The 18,857-nt window shown below is 41.8% G+C and overlaps 2 protein-coding genes across 8 annotated transcripts in view; one reads left to right on the plus strand and one right to left on the minus strand.

Annotated features, from left to right (window-relative positions):
- Positions 1-6,642, plus strand: part of mcc (MCC regulator of WNT signaling pathway) — a 59,308-nt gene extending 52,666 nt beyond the window's left edge. For 5 of the 6 annotated variants that reach the window (XM_035527523.2, XM_035527524.2, XM_081720049.1 and 2 more), the window contains 3 exons: positions 1,386-1,477; positions 1,814-1,936; positions 3,244-6,642. In XM_035527523.2, coding sequence (XP_035383416.2) covers positions 1,386-1,477; positions 1,814-1,936; positions 3,244-3,424 — 396 coding nt within the window. In that variant the 3' untranslated portion in view covers positions 3,425-6,642. Of the gene's footprint in view, positions 1-1,385; positions 1,478-1,813; positions 1,937-3,243 lie in introns of those variants that run through there. The other variant, XR_014125093.1, reaches the window with a different exon arrangement.
- Positions 6,426-18,793, minus strand: ppp1cc (protein phosphatase 1, catalytic subunit, gamma isozyme). 2 transcript variants are annotated; one of them, XM_027020061.3, is made up of 8 exons: positions 18,709-18,793; positions 18,494-18,550; positions 13,644-13,775; positions 13,015-13,245; positions 11,610-11,714; positions 10,964-11,187; positions 10,093-10,227; positions 6,426-8,285 (listed from the first exon to the last, which is right to left on the minus strand). In XM_027020061.3, exons 2-8 carry the CDS (start codon positions 18,546-18,548, stop codon positions 8,199-8,201), a joined length of 969 nt encoding a protein of 322 aa, XP_026875862.1. In that variant the 5' UTR covers positions 18,549-18,550; positions 18,709-18,793; the 3' UTR covers positions 6,426-8,198. The 2 variants fall into 2 exon arrangements, with proteins under 2 accessions (XP_026875862.1, XP_081576177.1); XM_081720051.1 differs by having other exon boundaries at positions 18,748-18,766.
- Positions 18,794-18,857: the final 64 nt, after the last annotated feature.

Here is an 18,857-nt window from a genome sequence, read left to right on the forward strand (position 1 = left end):
CTCAACCTGGTACTGCTAACCAAGTGTTTTTAAGTATTTCCCTGATGGGGGGGTGGGTGTGTATGTGTGTGTGAATTCTCTTCTCGTCTCTCTTTTTTTTTTTTCTCTCAGCCGCTGACATTCGCTCTCCTTCTCTCCCCCTTTCTCTCGCTCCCTCTCTCTTATAAAATTGTCTGCGTTTATATTTCCTCTGCTGGGATGAAATCCCTGGAGAGGTTTCTGCATTTACCTACAGTGCAGTGGAACAATCAGCCTTCTCACAGTTGAGCAAATGAATAAAGGGCTTCATGACCTAAACTTGCTTTACTCTCTGCCCCTTTAAACCAGGGACGTGTGTGACATCTGCCCTCTTGTGGTTCCCCAGTGGGTGTTGCATGGGATCATCAATACATTTTGGGGTTATTGTTTTGAGGATGAACTTTTAACTTCATCTGATTAATGCAAATTGTAAATTTCAATTGTAATATGTAAATATTAATCACATTTGTGTTCTTATTTTTAAGGAAAATATTTGGGTTCTTTGTCATTGCTTTAATGCAAAAGAATAATAAAATGTCACAGATTGCACAGTGCAAAGAAATTATACAGTCTTCTGCATCCATTCCACCTAGCTACAGAGACGTGACATAAAAATAAAACCGAAGTTTCCTCACCGGTTCACATATGTGTAACTTGTTGTATCTACCAGGCAGGAAATAGCAGAAGGTTAAGTGTGTGATGGTGTAAATGCCTTTTTATAAATGACATGTGACCCTGCTAGCTGTTTGAATTTGCTGCTTTATGTGACATCACTTTATGCAGAGCTTGCCACCATCGCTCTATGTCCATCCTGCCCCACAGTGAAGCATCTAATGAGAGCAGTGGTAATTTAGCATACATAATCAACAACCCAAAGAGTGAATTTTACTGAGGCCAGGATAGACTATATAGACACCATTTGGGCAGTCTTCACAAGTGGTGTTTAAAGAGAACAGGGGGCTGTGGTAAATTGTGAAATAAGAGTGACATTTCTTAAATGTCTTAATGGAGTGTCATCATTTTCCATTGGGTCCTGTCCCAGGGCCAAAGAGGGCTAAGGGTTTTGCTCGCTTCCTAAAGATCAGCTGGACAGTCCCGGTGAGTGAGTGGCTTTGGTCTTGATGACTGGCTAGCCCACTGGATTCAGTGTTTGACCCTGGTCCTGATGTTTGACTCATTGGGCTGAGACAGTGGCAGTGATCCTGATGATTGAATGATTCATTGGTTTGAGTGTTTGGCTCTGGTCATCATGAATGGTTGGCCAATGGCTGGAATGTTGGTGTCAGGGTTTGCCAGGTCCTGATGATTGGCTGGCCAGCTAGGGTGAGTATTTGGCTCTGGTCCTGATGATTGGCTGATTTCCACAGGACTCGACTGACTCTGCAGCCAGTAATGCATCAGAGCTCAGGAACCTCAACGACAGTGACCTGGCAGCAGAACTCACTAACGCTCTTCGGAGGTACGAAAACACACACACACACACACACACACACACACACACACACACGTACGTCTTCAAATGTATTTAATTAAACTTGACCCTGCTCCTCAATAGTATGCTGCGTGAGTCTGTAATAAGAAAATTACTTACAGACTTCCTGACTCATTCCCTTCACCCTCACACACTCTTCATTATATGTTCCTAATTGGACAAAAAACATAAATTTTTGTGGTTGACAGTGTGATGCTATTGAACAAGGTCTGTTTGTGTATGTGTTGTTTCCTTGCACGTGTGTACATGAAGCCCTGTGGCTGGACATCCATCCACTGTTCTTTTTCGCTGTGCGTATGTTAGGGAGAAAAGGTTAAAAGGCAGAGTCCAGGAGCTGGTTGCCGCTCTCGAGAGGCTAACCAAGAGTAGTGAGGTGCGCCACCAGCAGTCCGCCGAGTTCGTCAACGACCTGAAACGAGCCAACAGGTAACACAGGACTGACCATTCCCACCTCCCCCCCACAGGACAGCCCACGGCTGCCTGACCACCTCTACTACCAGCTGTAGATTTTAAATTTGTTCTATAATATACCTGTAAAACTGTATTACAGTAATAGTGGCTACTAGGCTACTATGTACTGTGGGTGGGCTTGGTGGGTTTAAGCCTTGCATCTTGGTCATGTCTAACCTAACAACACAATCCAGAGGCTTCAGAGATTTAATAGCCAGGAGACATTTCTGTTGTGTACGGTTATAAATGATCAAAAGAGTACATGGTAAACTACCACTTTCTAGTTTTGTTAATTTTTTTTTTTTGTTTCATTGGTGTTGCCCTTTAAGCATGAATGATTTGTGCTGCATTGGCTGAAGTATGAATGATTTATTGCATGATGGGCATGATTCTGTTATGTAAGCATTTTAGATTTGTGATGTAGACTAGAAAACACATTCACAGGTGTAGAGCATACATATTACACAGGACACAATAAACTGCTTTATGAAACTCGGTGCTAATCTCTCCTAGAATCTTCCATGGTGATATCACTTAAACCATACAGGATATTGGAGATCAATGAGTGTTTTTGGAACGCAAGTGTCCATACTGAAAATGCCATTGGTTAGTTGATTTTGACCCATCATTCCTGCTCAGCATTTAGTGTGCCCTCTATTGGTGTGTGTGTGTGTGTGTGTGTGTGTGTGTGTGTGTATACATTATGCCCACTTAAAGCTGCCTTCTAGTAAATTTTGGATCCAGTCATGCAGTGAAGCGGTGCTCCCATCTGGATGGTGCGTGCATATATGTGTGTGAAATACACGCACACATTTTTTAGTGTTTGTGTCACCAGCATGGCTGAGTGTTTATAATGATGAGTAGCCTTTAGGTAACATGTCCCTGTTTTTTGATTAGCAGGCTGATGGTAATGAATGGGTGTGTGTCTGTCTTCATGTGTGAGGCTGAGCTGTGATTAGTAAAGTGCTCTCTCTTTGTGAGTGAGCAACTTTACAGAAAGGTGACAGGTGACAGAGCAAAAAAAGATTCTAGTTGTTACCTGTAGCTTGTGTCTTTACTTTGGTACATACAGGCTACTGCTATCACTAGCAGGGGCACTAAACTATTTGGAATCAAATATTGGACAAAGGTTTTGCTTAAGACGCCTTGTTTGATTTTGAGGACATTTTAGGAGGGAAAAAAACAAGCAAAGCATAACAAACTCAGGAACAGCCAATCAGAGATGGTGCTTCATTTTGTGTGTGTGTGTGTGTGTGCGTGCGCGCGCCTGCCTATGTTGTCAGTAACCTGGTGGCAGCGTATGAGAAGGCCAAGAAGAAACATCAGAATAAGCTGAAGAAGCTCGAGTCCCAGATGATGGCCATGGTGGAGAGACACGAGACTCAGGTTCATATGTTGAAGCAGCGTATTGCCCTGCTGGAGGAGGAGACATCACGACCACATACCAACGAGACCTCCCTCTGATGCACACCCACACACAGTTCTGGCTGATGTGTTCAGTAAGACTTAATCATGTACATACAATCCCAAGAGGTCGTTTGATGGCGAGAGCCCTCCACTGTCACTTTGAAAAACACTGCCAGAATCTGGTGAACACGGTGACCATGTCAGAGCTCTCTCAGAGATGGTGTGTCCAATATCCGACCAATGAGGAGACTCAAGTAAGCCAAAAATGACCAGTTGCATTGGAGTGCCATTGTTGTCCAATCCCTCAGGACCTTATATCCAGTGAAAACTGTCAGTCCTTCAGGGCGTGTACTTGTCAAATGCCCATGCTGTAAATTGATTGGCTGGAGCACTTGTGTTGATGGGAGATGATGTAAGGAGGATATCTCAGCCATCACTAATGAAAACATTTTTAAAATGCATTTTTGAAGACGTCAGAGAGAACCTGTATGGGCATTACTGAAACTCTCACACTTTGTCCAGTATTTCAGTTATCAAATAGTAAACTATCTTGTTTTACAGCATTTAGTTGCAAACTCTTTCAGACTTAGTTTTGTGATTTTTTTTTTTTTGATAAGTCAAGAAATCTATCACACACAATGCATTGTCGCCATTTTTCCAACTCTTAACATTTTGGAATTTTTCTTTCAAGATGCACACACACCGTAATGCTGATGTTTTGGACATGGCGACGGCAGTAGCCATATTAACTAGAAGCTGTCTAGCCAGTCACTGTGGGGAAGCAGGTCTGAATTGTGCTTGGTGGTCTCATCTGTACTGAACTCTCTCCTCCCGAAACAGAGAGTAATTTGTGTGCATGAACAAGTCAAAAGTAGTTTGTGAACTGCATTCACACACAGTCTATATGTTATTTAACTGTATAACATCTTTAAATGTATAACATACAAGAGCATCATAACAGCTTACATCATGCCACACAGCACAGTTCTTTCTCACTGAGATTTTATAGAAAACCTGAGACAGGATTAAGCAGAGCCAGTTAAACCCAGATCATCTCAATGTGACAGCTATGGTATAGGTAATTAACCACAAAACATAAAAAAGCTTAATGTCAGTAGTGGCCTGCTTGGCTTGTGAGATGATTCCAGCATCGGTTGGCTGCTTCCCTGCTCCAACACCCCTGATTCAGCTTGTCTGTTCATTATCAGGTTTAGCAGTGTGTTTGGTGGGGAAATCACAATCTTGTGCTGGACTCTGGCCAATCAGGTGGATGACGACTAATGCCAAAGCTGCAGCTATCTTATGTGGCTGTAGCAGAAGCTGCTGAGCACAAATCTCTTACAGCAGTGCTCCATTTACTCTTATAATAGTTACATTTGTGAAATGCACACGTCTGTACAAAACTGCATAATTAACCAGTAATCTAATTACAAGTAATGAGTAATTTCAAAAGTTGAAAGGAGTTCAATGTGATTTCTACGCATGTATGCATATGCAATACAAAATAACCTACATAATGTTCAGAAAAGCAATAAGTCCATACGTTTGATGGAGTGCCGTTGAAGTAGGAATAAATGGGCATTAAGGAGCAGCTCTGCAAGTTGATGGATCTTAGCAATAAGCAGGTAACCCCTTGCTGCCCACATTAGTGTTGACTTCATCTTAGATTTTATGCAATTCAGTTAGACATCAAATGCTTGGTTTGAACAGAAGCCACTATCTTGAAGTCCTTCAGAATTAGAATTCTAAATATTAGAATTAACACTGGAAATGCTTTCACTGTAAGGCCTCTGCTTAACACACTAGTCAAACTTCCATGTCTTTCTCCTCAGTTCAAAACTACATGATTGTAGAAGACACAATTTTCTGATTTAGAATGTAGAGCACTGTAGTTGGTGTATATGGTAAATTCTAAGTGAATAACCTTGATTATAGCCCAGGAGATTAACTGTTGAGGTATGTTTTTCACCAATTTTACACTTAAATGTGCAATATACTGTCAGTCATAAGCAACCATTCACATTCTATTTTTTACATTTTAATCAAACATGTATGTCCATTATGATGTTTTGTGCACAGACACCGACAGAGCCCTTTGTTTGCTCTTTAGTCCTTGTACTTTGTTTTGGGTCCTGATCCTGGCATTTCCTTCCATTGCCTATTTTAGCATTTTTCCTGTTCCCGACCCATCAGGTAATTAACCAGCCTTTTATGAACTGGGTCAGGAAGTGCTTGTTAATTAAAGTGTGTGTTAGCTCTTCCCCCCCCCCCCTCCCTCCCCCTATATCTCCCTGCACTATCTGTGATGTGTAGTTTCTCCAGGTCTGATAAACTAATGATACAAGTCATGGAGCAGAAGGGAAGGATAATTCACCTTTCTGTGAGCTGTTCATATGCACATGTCCTGGCTCTCTTCATGCACACAAATCCCACAAACCCAGAAGCATGCCTCCTCCTGCACGTTCTCTGTGCTGGACCAGGTCACCACACTGCCTTCCACAGAGACCTCCCACACGGGAGCTTCCACTACATAGATGCTGCATTCACAAATATTTCTGTTTACACTGAAGTTGTTTGTGGGATGTTTTTCCTTTTTAGGGACAAAAGTCCTGATGGTTAGATGGCAAAATCAGAAGTGCAGGTTGTCCACAAAAAACATTAAAATTTCTATTGTTTCCTGTATGCTGTTAAAAACAGAAGAGTAAATTGGAACAAACTATTGTTTGTACTGTTACAGGTGTATTCCATGATCTCACATAACAAACAAGCTAGGGTGCAGTCACAGATACAATATGACATGGGCAAACAGTGGTCTGTTTTCTGAACCAAGTCCTCATCATGATTTCACTAGTGGCCTGTGGGACAACTTGCTTCCAGATTATAACCAGCTCAAACAAGAGGAGAGGGCTTGATTTACTAAAGCAGGTAGCACATCCTGCAATGAATAGAACAGTAAAGGGGGTGATTGCTGAATTTAACAGTTCACTTGGTCAGCTGGCTTTGCTGGAACTAATGGGTGTATGTGCTTCTGGCTTTAATAAAGGAGCTCAGAGTTGAATGACTGCCCAGGTTCTCACAGACTTTACTCGTGTGATGGCAAATGTTTCAGTTCCAAGTTTTAAGAGTACAAATCCATTGAGCCCATTATGATTGGGGTCTAAGAGTTGTACCTGATTTGCACAGATCTGTTTTTTGAATCAAATCCTTGCAATCATTTTTTTTATTGTATTACAGAATGTATTTGTTTATATAAGAAATAAAGCAATGTAAATGTATTTGATGCATCCTCTAATTCACAAAATACAGTTTACTGCTCCTGCTCATGACCATTTTAACCTGCAAGTATGGTACAGAGTACCATTAGATGGTGTGCTTTATCTATGAAGAGGTTCTCCCAGTTAAAATTGCCTCTTAACTCCAGTTCAAATTCAGCTGCACAAGCAAAGTAACAATCAAATAAGAGAACTAGCAGGATGAAGAGAAGGGGTGAACAGGCTCATCCCTGAGATGTTTCTAGATAATTAAAACACAAAGTGGAGATCATTTTCCCAACCCTCCCCATCCCACTTAAATTTATTTAGCAAGTATTACAATTCTTTATAACGTGGAAAATTGTAAGTTATTGCCAAGACTAAACAAAACTATATACAGTGGGTTTGGATGACAAGAGGAGGAAAGATTAGAATGCAAAGGCAGAAGTTGAAGTCATGGATATACCTGATGTTGCGCTACATTATCTGGAGACATGCTGTGAAAGTGCATATCCTGCGGCAGAGTCAACGTCCTGTCTATACCCTACGTGGCTACACCTAGATGCATGCAACAAAAAAGTCCTCATGAGAAACTTATATATTCACATGCTCATATCCGATACAAAAGCTTCTGGAGCCAAAACGACTGAAGTCTCAGGTCAAGAAGAAAAAAGTAAAAATAGGCATCCTGTTAAAAAAACAAAACAGTACTGAGATCTACAGAGCTAAGATAGCACTGAATTTTGAAGTATATCTTGATATAATCCGTTTCAATAAACACACGCACGCGCGCACACACACAGCTCTGCATACATCCTTTCATACACTGCTACAGACCGATAAATTCATGGAGGGTACAATCATGGGGTCTCTGTCCTCGTTCAAGAAAAAAAAAAAAAAAAAAAAAAAAAAAAAAAAAAAAAGGGGGACAAAACCATTATAAGGAAATGAGCTGTTGGGAAGCACAGCGCAGATCTGGCACATTTGCTGAACAAAAAGGTAGGCAAAGCTAGAGCGGCGGTGCTTCATATTAAAGTGAATACGTTTTACATCTTATTGTTTCACAGTGGTTTAAACGGGTACCTGGGGAGCAAGAAAAAAGCCAAAGGCCTGCACCACAGCAGCTGTGTGGAGGGGCAGTCCCACCCCTGCTTAAGATCTTCCCTGTGTTACCTGGTGCAGAGTCGTCACCGACTAATGAAATGGGAAAACTGAAATTGGCATCCTAAAAGTACTGAAGGCTTCCATTTAAAAAACAAAAACAAAACTCCACACAACACATAAAACCCCCCCAAAATCCATTTTAGTTTTGAAAAACAAAAAGAAACAACCCAAAAAAACCAAAATGGACAGAATGAATGCGCCCTGTCCCTACACTCCATGCTTCTCCTCAGTCGCCATGTAGAAGAACAAAACGGAGAAAAGAAGAGAAAAAAAATTACCAAAAAATAATAAATCTAAAACAAGGAAAACTGAACAGTTTTAACTGAGTCCGTGCGACACTTGTGCCAGATATTGCGGCAGCCGGGAAAAAAAAAAGACGAGTCCAAAATGGCGGCCAAGGCACTGGCCACATCGCCTCATTTCTTCTGCTTGGTCACCATGTTGCGGGGTGGAGTCACCGGGCGACTTGAGTTAGGCTTCTTCTTCTCTGCTGGTTTCAGGATCTGTGAGGAACAGTAAGAAAGGGCAGCGTGAGGATGGTCAGAGTATCTCAACCTCATGTATACACACGAGATTCCACAGGATTTCCTCATAGACACACATACTAGAGATGCACTGGCTGCAATTTTATTTGGCCAGTTCCAACTTTTAACGCGTGACTGGCCGATCCCGGTTTTCTTTCTAGGAATCATAAATGACAAAAATGACAACGAAAGTGTCATTTATATGTCGAGATGTAAGGACGAACCTTTTCACAAACCTCCAAAGAAAATGAAAAGCAGTATTTTTTTCTTTTCCAAATGACAAGTGCCACAAGTAACAGACAAATCAAGGCCCATTATTTTAGTGTCAACATATATGCCTAACGCAGCCACTGTGCTGTTCACGTGTGGCTGTGTGCCAGTGTCACTCTTGTGGGGTGCACAAGTGCAAATGTGACTGCCCGATCAGTCTAACAAACTGATTCTGTGCCAGTGGTTATGGCTGATCGGTGCAACTCTGTTTAACAAGATTGTAGGCACCATGTGGGTACACACCAGCAGGTGGCATCACTGTCAGAGATGCACAAAGCAATCTTCTGTCCAAGAGGAAAAGGGGGTGTGCTCAGTAGCTCTTGCCCAGCAAAGCTAATCTCTGGTTTTTCCCTTCAGCCAAAGGTAGACCTCAAAAGGGAGGTTTCTTCATCTGCATCGCACAGACAACTTAATAGTAAACAGCGTTTTAAAATTTTTTTTAGTCCAATTTAATTCATCTGCGCTAACAGTTGATCAGTGTTACCATGGCAACAGATTCACCCAATTTCTCTCAGCAAGCCTGCAAACGTGGTTACATAGCCTGAAAAAGCCAACAGAGTCCTTGTGAAACTGCGGACAAAAGCTCCCGTTCCTGGACTTCAACAGAACAACTCCCAGTGAACCTGGACAATATCATATTTCACCCACAAAAGAATATACAAATTTCATACCTCAGTATTATTTGTGCTTTATACAAGGCTAAAAACTAAGCCTAACCGTGCTACACATTTCAAATTCAGCGACATTGTCCTTTATTCTGTCGTCATGCAAGAACAAGAGCAGCTAAGCTTAACATACAGCCACGTTATTCAAATGATCACACTTATTGCCATTTTATTTTCTTGGTTTCCCCATAGGAGAGCCAATACAATAAAACTCCACATCCTTATATCACGCATATAGGGTTTTGCAAGCACGCACATATCTACATGATTTCACTCACACTTCTTCCCTTTCTCACCACACACACACTAAATAGCCATTTAGCTTGTATACACTAAATTTACTGATTAATGATGCTATTGTTTGTGTCTTAGTAGTTTGTTAATAAATGTCTCATTTATTTTCACCAAGTTTTCCGTCTTGATATTCAATTCTAGTTATTGCCAATATCTAAAAGAAATCACATTTATTAAAGCCTTCAGAATGAAAAATTAAATAGCCCTTTCTTTAGTTAGAAGTTAAAGATTGTGATATTTATTATTTGAATATACATGAGAATTATGTATTAACTTATGAGAGTGATTAAGGACACTGATGAATAATTATGAAGCATGGTATTAATCTTTTATAAAAAAAAGAAACACTACAAGATATATACAAGACATAACCAGATATATACAAGTAGATTATAGCAAAGACAGACAACACATCTAGTAAATTCCATATGAAATACTGCTAATTCTCATGCACTATAAGAATTACACTCCTAAATTTTGTGTTAATATGTCCTCCCACCCCTGCCCCATCACACCTGTATACACATGTGCAGCTTATATCTTATAACACCCTGTACCTGAAAAGAGCACATGAGAGTCTCGTCCACGCTCATCATGGCACCCGCATTGTCAAACTCGCCGCAGTAGTTCGGCGCCGAGAAGAGTGTCACCAGCTGCCGCTTGGCAAAGAACTCATAACCATCCTCTACCACCTATAGCACAGAGAGACAAGACAGTTATGAGCTCACACCTGGAGTAGAGAAAGAAACAAACAGATATGAGCTCACGGGTGACCGCAAGATGCTCAGGAGAAAGCCTGCATGCACACAACCAGACTAACATGCTGCATAATTAAGCACCATCCCATGAATAAGAGATATCCGATTGTATCAGACCAGATAATGTGCTTCTGTTGAACTGATTTCTGAACCATTTGGTTTTTGGTCAGGCTGTTTTGGTAGGCTGGCTAAGCTCAGTATAAACTAACGTCTCTCTTAATGTCCCAGATCCACTGACAGGAGACTGGGTTAATGTCCACAATTCACCGAGAGAGCACTGGGTTAATGTTTGCTCAAAGCATTTGGGGGGGGGGGGGGGACACTCACTGATGGGAAACATAAAATGTGAGGATAATTAAAGAGTTCTACTGCCCCCTCATAAAACAGAGTCTCATACCAACTGGGATGGGTGGTATGATAAGAAGGTCACAGGCTGCAATGTTTACGTCACAGCAGGCAAGCATGTGCCAACAGCCTATGTTCTACTCTGTACTGGCTATGTTGCCTATGTGCTCGTGAAGGTGTGCGATTGGAGAAATGACACAGCACAGCTCTCTTAATGCTGTGCAGATTATAACCCATCCTGAGCAAACAGATTAACATCCAGTCCTACCCACCACCGGAAGTCCTGGCCAGTGGGAAACAGGCAAGGTAGAGGGCAGAGCCTCACCTGGTGTGCTCTACAGATGAGGTCCAGGTCATGCTTGTGCAGGAACTTTGCCACCACCTCTGCACCGAAGGTGAAGGAGACGCCACGGTCATTCTCGCCCCAGCCCAGCACGTCCTTATCAGGGTCGGACCACAGCAGGTCACACAGCAGACCCTGGTCTGGCACGTCTGTGGGCCGCATGATACGCCGAATCTGCTCCATAGACTGCAGGTCTGGGGACAGACCTAGAGAGATGAGGGAGGGACAGAGCAGGGGCCAAGGCAGGTCAGTGACGGCCTCCATCGCACGGCCTTTCTCTGAAATGTACTGAGATTTACCATTAAATACAGTGTTGTGTATAAAAATAAATCACTGCAGTACAGTTTCTTGGAAACAGAAACCGATTTATTTTTATGAATCAGTCTGAAAATCTAATAACTATCTATGAAAATTTAGCCTTCCAACACCATCATGACTGTATACATTTTCTTCTTAAGCTGTGTTTGTTATACAGCGCCATGCTCAGATTATTCATATAACAATTGCAATTACAGCACCCCTAAACACACACACACACACACACACACACACACACACACACACACACACACACACACACACACACACACACACACACACAGTGGTGTTGGCTGGTAGCCACGCCCACCTCCATGGCAACAGAAGATCTTCTCGTCCACGATGGCGGCGATGGGGAGGCAGTTGAAACAGTCGGTGAAGGTCTTCCACAGCTTAATGTTGTAGCGCCTTCGACCTGGAAACATTGACCCTTGCATCATTCATGTAATCAGGACAAACGTTAACAGACTGAATGAGTGTGAGTGTTTCTCCATCATGTAGGTGGAGTGGTGCAGAGGGAAGCTTTCTCTACAGAGACAGGACCGCACTCTAAAAATACACCTCAACTCCCACATCACCTTGGTGGTACTCCTCTCTCCTGTGCTTTCACTTGCTCTCAGACACGCACGCACGCAGCAAAGCGCAATAACAGAGCAATGCTTCCCCAGGGTCAGATGTAAATCTTTCAGGCTGGTTAACCACTCTGACACATACAGTCTGTTATCTCTTACATACTGTCATTTCTGAAAATTGTCTAACGACTATGCCATAATTTGACTCCTCGTAAATCCTTTAATGCGCACATTCATACTGGACTTGACAAGGAGATCTGTACCATTTGGCAGATTACATAAACCATCATGGTTTGCAGTACTGTTCTCAGGCAGGATTAGTGCGTACAGTATACTCTCATACACAGGACATACTAGTGGACACAGTATAGTCTCAGAGTTCGCAAGCAGGATTAGTGGAGACATTATACGTTCATACAGTTTTCAGGCAGGATTAGTAATAACAATATTCTTGCACAGTCCTCAAGATAGGGTATTCCATACTCACTAATCTAATACATAGCCCTCAGGCAGGATTAGTGGGTACAATATGCTCGGACAGACTGTACATTCATCTGTTTAAAAAGGTTCATGGGGCTTTTTATGATTGTGTGTGTATATTATAGAAGCACACCCTGTAAAAGCCCTATTCAGCTGGGTAGAGATCAGTCCAGCTGTCCACAGAGGTGTCCTTAGCTCAGTTTCCATGTTTACACAGTTGGTCAGATTTCTAATGGAGGTGAAAGTAAGCATAGGCCCTCTTCACTATTGCTAAGCAATGCAGCAGATGATCAGAGATCAGCAGAGCCATGCAGCACTTTAAAACAAACAAACATTCTCAGCAATATATGGCCCATGATTTGACACGGTCTGTTACAAGCTGAATACTGGCACTGAAAATTTCCTATTAGTCAGCACATTCAAAACAAGTCCCAAAGAGCTTGCAAGGTTGCAAAGTCTCAAAGAAATAAGTTCTCCCAGAGCATAAATAACTCACTAGAACATCAAATATATTTGAACTGCTTTTTGATATTAAGACCATATTTTTTTATGAATTAATGTAATAAATAATTAAATTTGTCTTGTCAATAAGATTTATCATCCTATCCCAACAACCCATTACATAATGACTTCTGTGGCCATCACTACTGCCTGTATACTCACACTCATCATAGAAGCCATAGATGCGGTTGATGGAGGCGCATTCATGGTTGCCACGGAGCAGGAAGAAGTTCTCAGGGTATTTGATCTTGTAGGCAAGCAGAAGACAGATGGTCTCCAGGGACTGTTTCCCTCGGTCCACGTAGTCCCCCAGGAACAGGTAGTTACTCTCGGGAGGGTAGCCACCATACTCAAACAGCCGCAGCAGGTCGTAGTACTGCCCGTGGATGTCACCTACAAAGAGGAGAGCCGGCCTGGACATTAAGATGTCAGACTAGGTAAGTAGATTTTATTTCTACCACACACAGTCATCTATCAATACTACATGCATGCATACACACACTAAGCTTCTATTTAAAAACATGTCAATGCTTGTCTAAGGTCAGACCATAAACCTTTCCAGAGTCTCAGAGCAGCAAATGGAAAGCCAGGATCAGTCAAGACCACGGAACAGTCAAAAGGAGACTGGAAAGCAGATGTTAAGGGAGCTCACAAGAGCACATTGGCAAAGCTGGTAGATTGTACCTTCAACCTTGATCGACAACTGGCTGGTTCTCTCAACCACTGATAGTTTAAAGCATCATTGATAAAGTTTAGCAGATGGGGCTGAGGCAGTAGTCTGTTTTACTCACCACAGATCTTTAGTGGGGCCTCTAGCTCTAGCAGGATGGGCTGGCTGAGGAAGATCTCGCGGGATTTCAGACACAGGCCACGAATCTCATTCTCCTGCAGTTGAACATTCTTACCAGGCTTTGATCCTCTCACTGCAAAGGGAAAAAACACAAAAGTATGATGATTCCTACTGACACAAAGGGAGAGAAAATAAAGTTCTTGTTCAGTGTAACTACAGTTACATAATTGCTATTAATGAAATGAATGGTAACTGCATAGAAAGCCTAGTGGGATATTACATCTCTCTTTTCCCTGTGTCCTGCTCTGAGTCCAATCTCTCCCCCAACACTGCTGGACCTTTCATACTGTTCTTTCCACAAGTCTCCATCCACTCAGCCAGAATCAGCTAGCTCCAACCATTAAAACACAAATCCTGGCTGATCTCACACCGAGGTGTATAGTTCAAGGAAATATATAATACACTGCAATTTTTACTACCTAATACATATGTTGATGATGTAGAGTCTGGCTAAATACGCTTGCTCAGCAACTTTGTTTACTTAGTTGATGAAGGACCTCTGTATGAAACGTTTTTCTGAAAACCTTGTGTACTGTACTAGCTTGGCTACAATTTTAATCATCATTCTCCCTTTCTCCCTGTAAAATCAGGACAGTAAATGCCCACAGTGCAACAGCAATTAAACTATATATTGCACAAACCCTAATCCTAAACCTGCAGTAAAGGACTCCTTAAAGGTGACCAATCAATTCAGTGTGCTGAAACATCTCATTCAGGTAACAGCTCATATAGGGAGCCTGAACCCACACCTGCACAATCAGGGCTCATCATGGGAGTGAACCAGCTAATTTCAAACTCATCACATTCACTTTCACCATCTGTGAAAGCATTTTAAAAAAAAAATAATAAAAGAAAGAAAGAAAGAGCCTAACGTCACTAAAGCGTCACAAAGTTCTAGCAGTGAAAAGTAGCCTGAGAGAGAGAGAGAACATATCCTATACCAAAGGAAGGGGTTAATAAAAGTAAAAGCCCCCTGTATCTAGGGCAGAATCTCAAGATGACATCATCTGTTTCCTGGTTTTAAGAAATAAAGTGTAGCAACTAAAAAAAATAAAAAACACAACACCCTTCCGGTATGTTCTGCACACATTGGATTTGCATCATCATATTGCACTGTGCTCAGCAACACCGTTGCCACCCAAATTAGGAGAGCTTCACTGTAACTTGTGCTTTCCAAAACCTGCCAGTGGGCACTGTGAGTCAGCTACACACAAGCATGAGAATGCACGCACGCACGCGCACACGCACACAATAAATATATCCCCACATATAAACACTGCAACAAGAAGGGATGACTAAGTAGCTCACAATTCACAGCTCTATGTTATGAGGACAAAATGCAGTGTCAGATTGATCTGCATGGTGATTGGCTGCAGGTCTCTAGTGCCCAGTCTGGCCGAGACTGCTAGATAAAGCCGACTGGACCAAGGCTTCCTCGTGCATATTCATGTAGAACAGCATAAATGTGAACAAGCTCATTTCAATACTGTTAAACGCAAGCAAAAGTGCACTGCCTGCCTCTGAGTGTTTAATTATTTGCATTAATTACAGTGAAGTCAGCCAAAGAAAAAGGCCACCCACACACACTTAAACTCATGCTCAGATCACGGGGACATCTACAGTGTAGGTGGTGGAATCCAGTGCACACACACACGTTCATTAGAAGACTAAACAAACAACAACAAAAAATGGAGTGGTTAAAGACTTGGAGGTTCTCGGCAAATGAAACACTCAAAGGTTGTCAGTGCACTTTGATCGTTGCATGTCTTTGTACTTAATCTAGCTCTGTCTTATGTAACTCAAGCTCTGCATGATGACAATCTTTATCTTATCTATTTAACATTTACACATCTTCCCCATTTTGAAAGTTTTGCATAGTGAAGAGTTTGTGGGGCTTCAGTCAAGCTGTAGCAATAAATTCCAATCTCTTTTTAGAAAAGAGTCTCAGGCTAGAAGACATCTATTCCAAATCTTGCAGTAAATTGGCAAAAAGATTTTTTTCCTATTCATTTGTATAGGAATATGCTAATAGGGTGTTTCTAATTTGGATGAACTCTACTAGTGGACATGAATAAGCACTGCTCTGACCTCGAACGTGCCATCAGTCTCAAGATATAGATTCCAAAACGTTCCTGCAGCTGCGCTAAGTCACCCACAAACGTAGGCCCTAAACATTTCTGCAGCTGCCCTGAGTCACCCACCAACAAACACAGGCCCAAAACGTTCCTGCAGCTGCCGAGTCACCCACCAACAAACGCATAGCTAAAACATTCCTGCAGCTGCCCTGAGTTACACTGCAGAGTGGAGGAGCTTCCTTAGGCCCTGCTGTTGTGCCAGTATAAGATGCAAGAGTGAGTCTCTCCACTGGAATGCCACTGCATAACAGTGTTTCACTTTTTGCATATGCAGGTCTCCAGTAAAACAGCTTCAGCTGTTATCGTTTCTTCTTTGATTTCAACAACACACTCATGCACACAAGGCCAAGTAAGTGAAGTGTAGATCCTGGCACTTCCACACACAGTTTCCCGCTCTGTGGACCTTCTGAACTCCAACAGGCATGAGAACACTTATATAATAAAAGAGCTTGCCAAAGAAACAGCCTGTGTTAATAGTGAAGTAGGAGATAAGATTTACTAGCCCATTCTTGGCCCAGTTTCAGTGAGGGCCATAATGCAGTCATAAAGAAGCTGGCAGGGTCAAGGGCTGTACTGTTTGATGCTATATACACACACACACACACACACACACACACACACGGGACTTCAAGGAAAACCTGCTGCCTCCACTGCCTCCGCAGTGCAGTCTCAGTGTAAAAACACGTCCTGAAGGCACACTGCCAACAAATGGAGAAATCATGAAAAACTTGTAAACGTCCCAGTCAAACGTTTTTACCAGTTACATTTCACAGAATTAAACCAGAAAATAACATACTAAAGCACATCATACACACAGAAAATGAAGAGTGTCTTGTTTTATCTTCCAACATATTGGAGTTTTTAACTGACAAGAGCTCAGTGAAACTGTTGAATGGTTTGTCTGAGAACAGGGAGGATGGAGTATGAAAGACTGAAACTATCAAAAGAATCCCATGAGTAGGATGAAGAGATATATAGTCATCCTATCCAAAGCAATTTACATAATTAGAAGTATGAAGGTACATGTGTTGCTGGGAAATGAACCTATGACCTTGGTTTACTAGTACATTGCTAAACCTGTTTGACCAGGTGAGCTAGTTACTGCCCTCCAGGAGCTGATTTGACCCAACCTCTTAGCCACCTTCTAGAGAGATGAAAGGCCCTCAAATAACAAATACGAAATACTGGCACTGTTCAAAAGTACAGTGCATGCAAACAGGAAATTTTCTTAAGTGACTTGTTAAGGCATGAAAACAATACTGTTTGGAAATCTACCCACCGACACCTCCTATCCATCACATCCAGTGTTTTTACATGATTCTGTAAACCTTAAACTGTAATAAAAGAAACAAATGATATTCCTTTAAATTGAAGTGTTCAGTGTTCAGCTTATGGTAGTGATACTATTTGCAATATAAAAAAAAAAACTTTAAAAAAATTAAACAAGATTCTAGGAACTAAAAGCCAGGTTATGAGTGATTTATGTATGACTGAAAGCTTTTAATAATGCTGACAATCTGAATCTAAATCTCAGCTAGGTTAGGATCCTTGGAGTCTGGGTCGCAGTTCAGCAACCCCGGTCCTGATTGCCACTATCAAGTTCCAGCAATCCCGTTGAGACAGGGTTCATCTCTCTTTCGTGTAGAACCATATTAAAATCCAACTCAGGCTCCCAGCTACCTAATATACCAGGGATAACAGGGTAAGGCTCGACGAGAAATGGCCGTTGAGCAACTCACCACTGTGGCTACTGGTCAGCCCTTACCCAACAGCTTTCGTTTCTGTGAGATTCCCTCACTTGTGGGGAGAAGCTTAACAAGGGCCATCTGAATGAAAAAGTAGGTCTTTCCACCAAACAAAAAAATGCCAAAGGAACTAACTTACGAGCTAACGCTATATATCTTAGCTAGAACTATTCCCTACAATACTTGTACAAAAACAACTGACATTCATAACTTCTCACCAGCGCCGTATATCTAAAAACAATAGAAAGCCTTAGCAAATATATCAGTGATGCTATCTAGCCATCCTGAGAGTACCGTCAGCTAGCAGATAGCTAACTAGCGTTAGCTAGCCAGGTTTACCAATTTAGCAAAATCAGATCAAGGTCCGTCATATGTATAGGTTAACTAGCTAATTAGCAAGCATGCTATTTCTAGCCAAGTTAGCTAACGCTAGCTAGGCTAAGCAAGTTCTCCAGCTAGCCTCCTAATCAGCTAAATGTAAATCTAAATCTGAAATGCTTTGAACCAGAACCTCTGCCAAAAAGCGCCAACCATACGAGGTCAATAACTGGTCATTTTCAAAAACGATTTAACCAGTTGTTGATCAGATAGCTAAAACTATTGTGTGGAGATAGCTTGCTAGTAAATGACACTTCCCTTATCAAAATTTTCAGTGCCATCTGAAGACCCACACGCGTTCACAAAACAGTAACCATAAAGGCAGCCAGGAAACTTTATCGCTAGGTTCCCTTTCTAGCTAGCTAGCTAAATATCAAGTAGAGAAAACGGGCAGAGCTACCATGCTAATGCTTATCTAGCCAACAGTCGAGTTTGATTCACGCCAAGGCCCTTGTCAGCAGAAGACGGCGGAAATCCATATAATAGTGTCGCTCTATAGAAGCAGACAGTCTGATCTTATTTCTTAATCTCACCTTCCAGGAGTCGCTGAATGATGCTGTCTATGTTGAGCTTGTCGATGTCGGCCATGCCTTAATAACAAAACAAAAAAAAGATTTACTACAATTCACCTAAAACGCCAATTAACGACTCGTTAAATTAAAGTACACCTTAAAGAACAAGTTCTAAGACCACTGAAATTGTTTATAATTGTATTTATATTAATAATAGTCTATTCTCGCGCTATCACCTTTTCCTAAGCAGTAGTAAGTTAACTGTCTGTGCTTGCCTACAAATACCGGGTGGGTGGCGGAAGAATACCCTGTAGAGTAGTGGTGTGTTGAAACAGTGGGGCGGAGTACTGAGGGAAATACAGATCATAACCTGCTTCAACCGTGA

Source organism: Electrophorus electricus, chromosome 8 (assembly GCF_041902795.1).
Source record: "Electrophorus electricus isolate QZ-2024a chromosome 8, ASM4190279v1, whole genome shotgun sequence".
NCBI classification, from domain to species: domain Eukaryota; kingdom Metazoa; phylum Chordata; class Actinopteri; order Gymnotiformes; family Gymnotidae; genus Electrophorus; species Electrophorus electricus.

Excerpts from the sequence above, each read along its gene's own strand:
- ppp1cc (XM_027020061.3), bottom strand. The coding sequence starts at position 18,548 with ATGGCCGACATCGACAAGCTCAACATAGACAGCATCATTCAGCGACTC. Across the intron at positions 11,188-11,609 it reads GATCTTCTGTTGCCATGGAG|GTCTGTCCCCAGACCTGCAG; the intron begins GTGGGCGTGGCT and ends TCATCTCTCTAG. Across the intron at positions 8,286-10,092 it reads CTCTCATGTGCTCTTTTCAG|ATCCTGAAACCAGCAGAGAA; the intron begins GTACAGGGTGTT and ends TGTTCCTCACAG.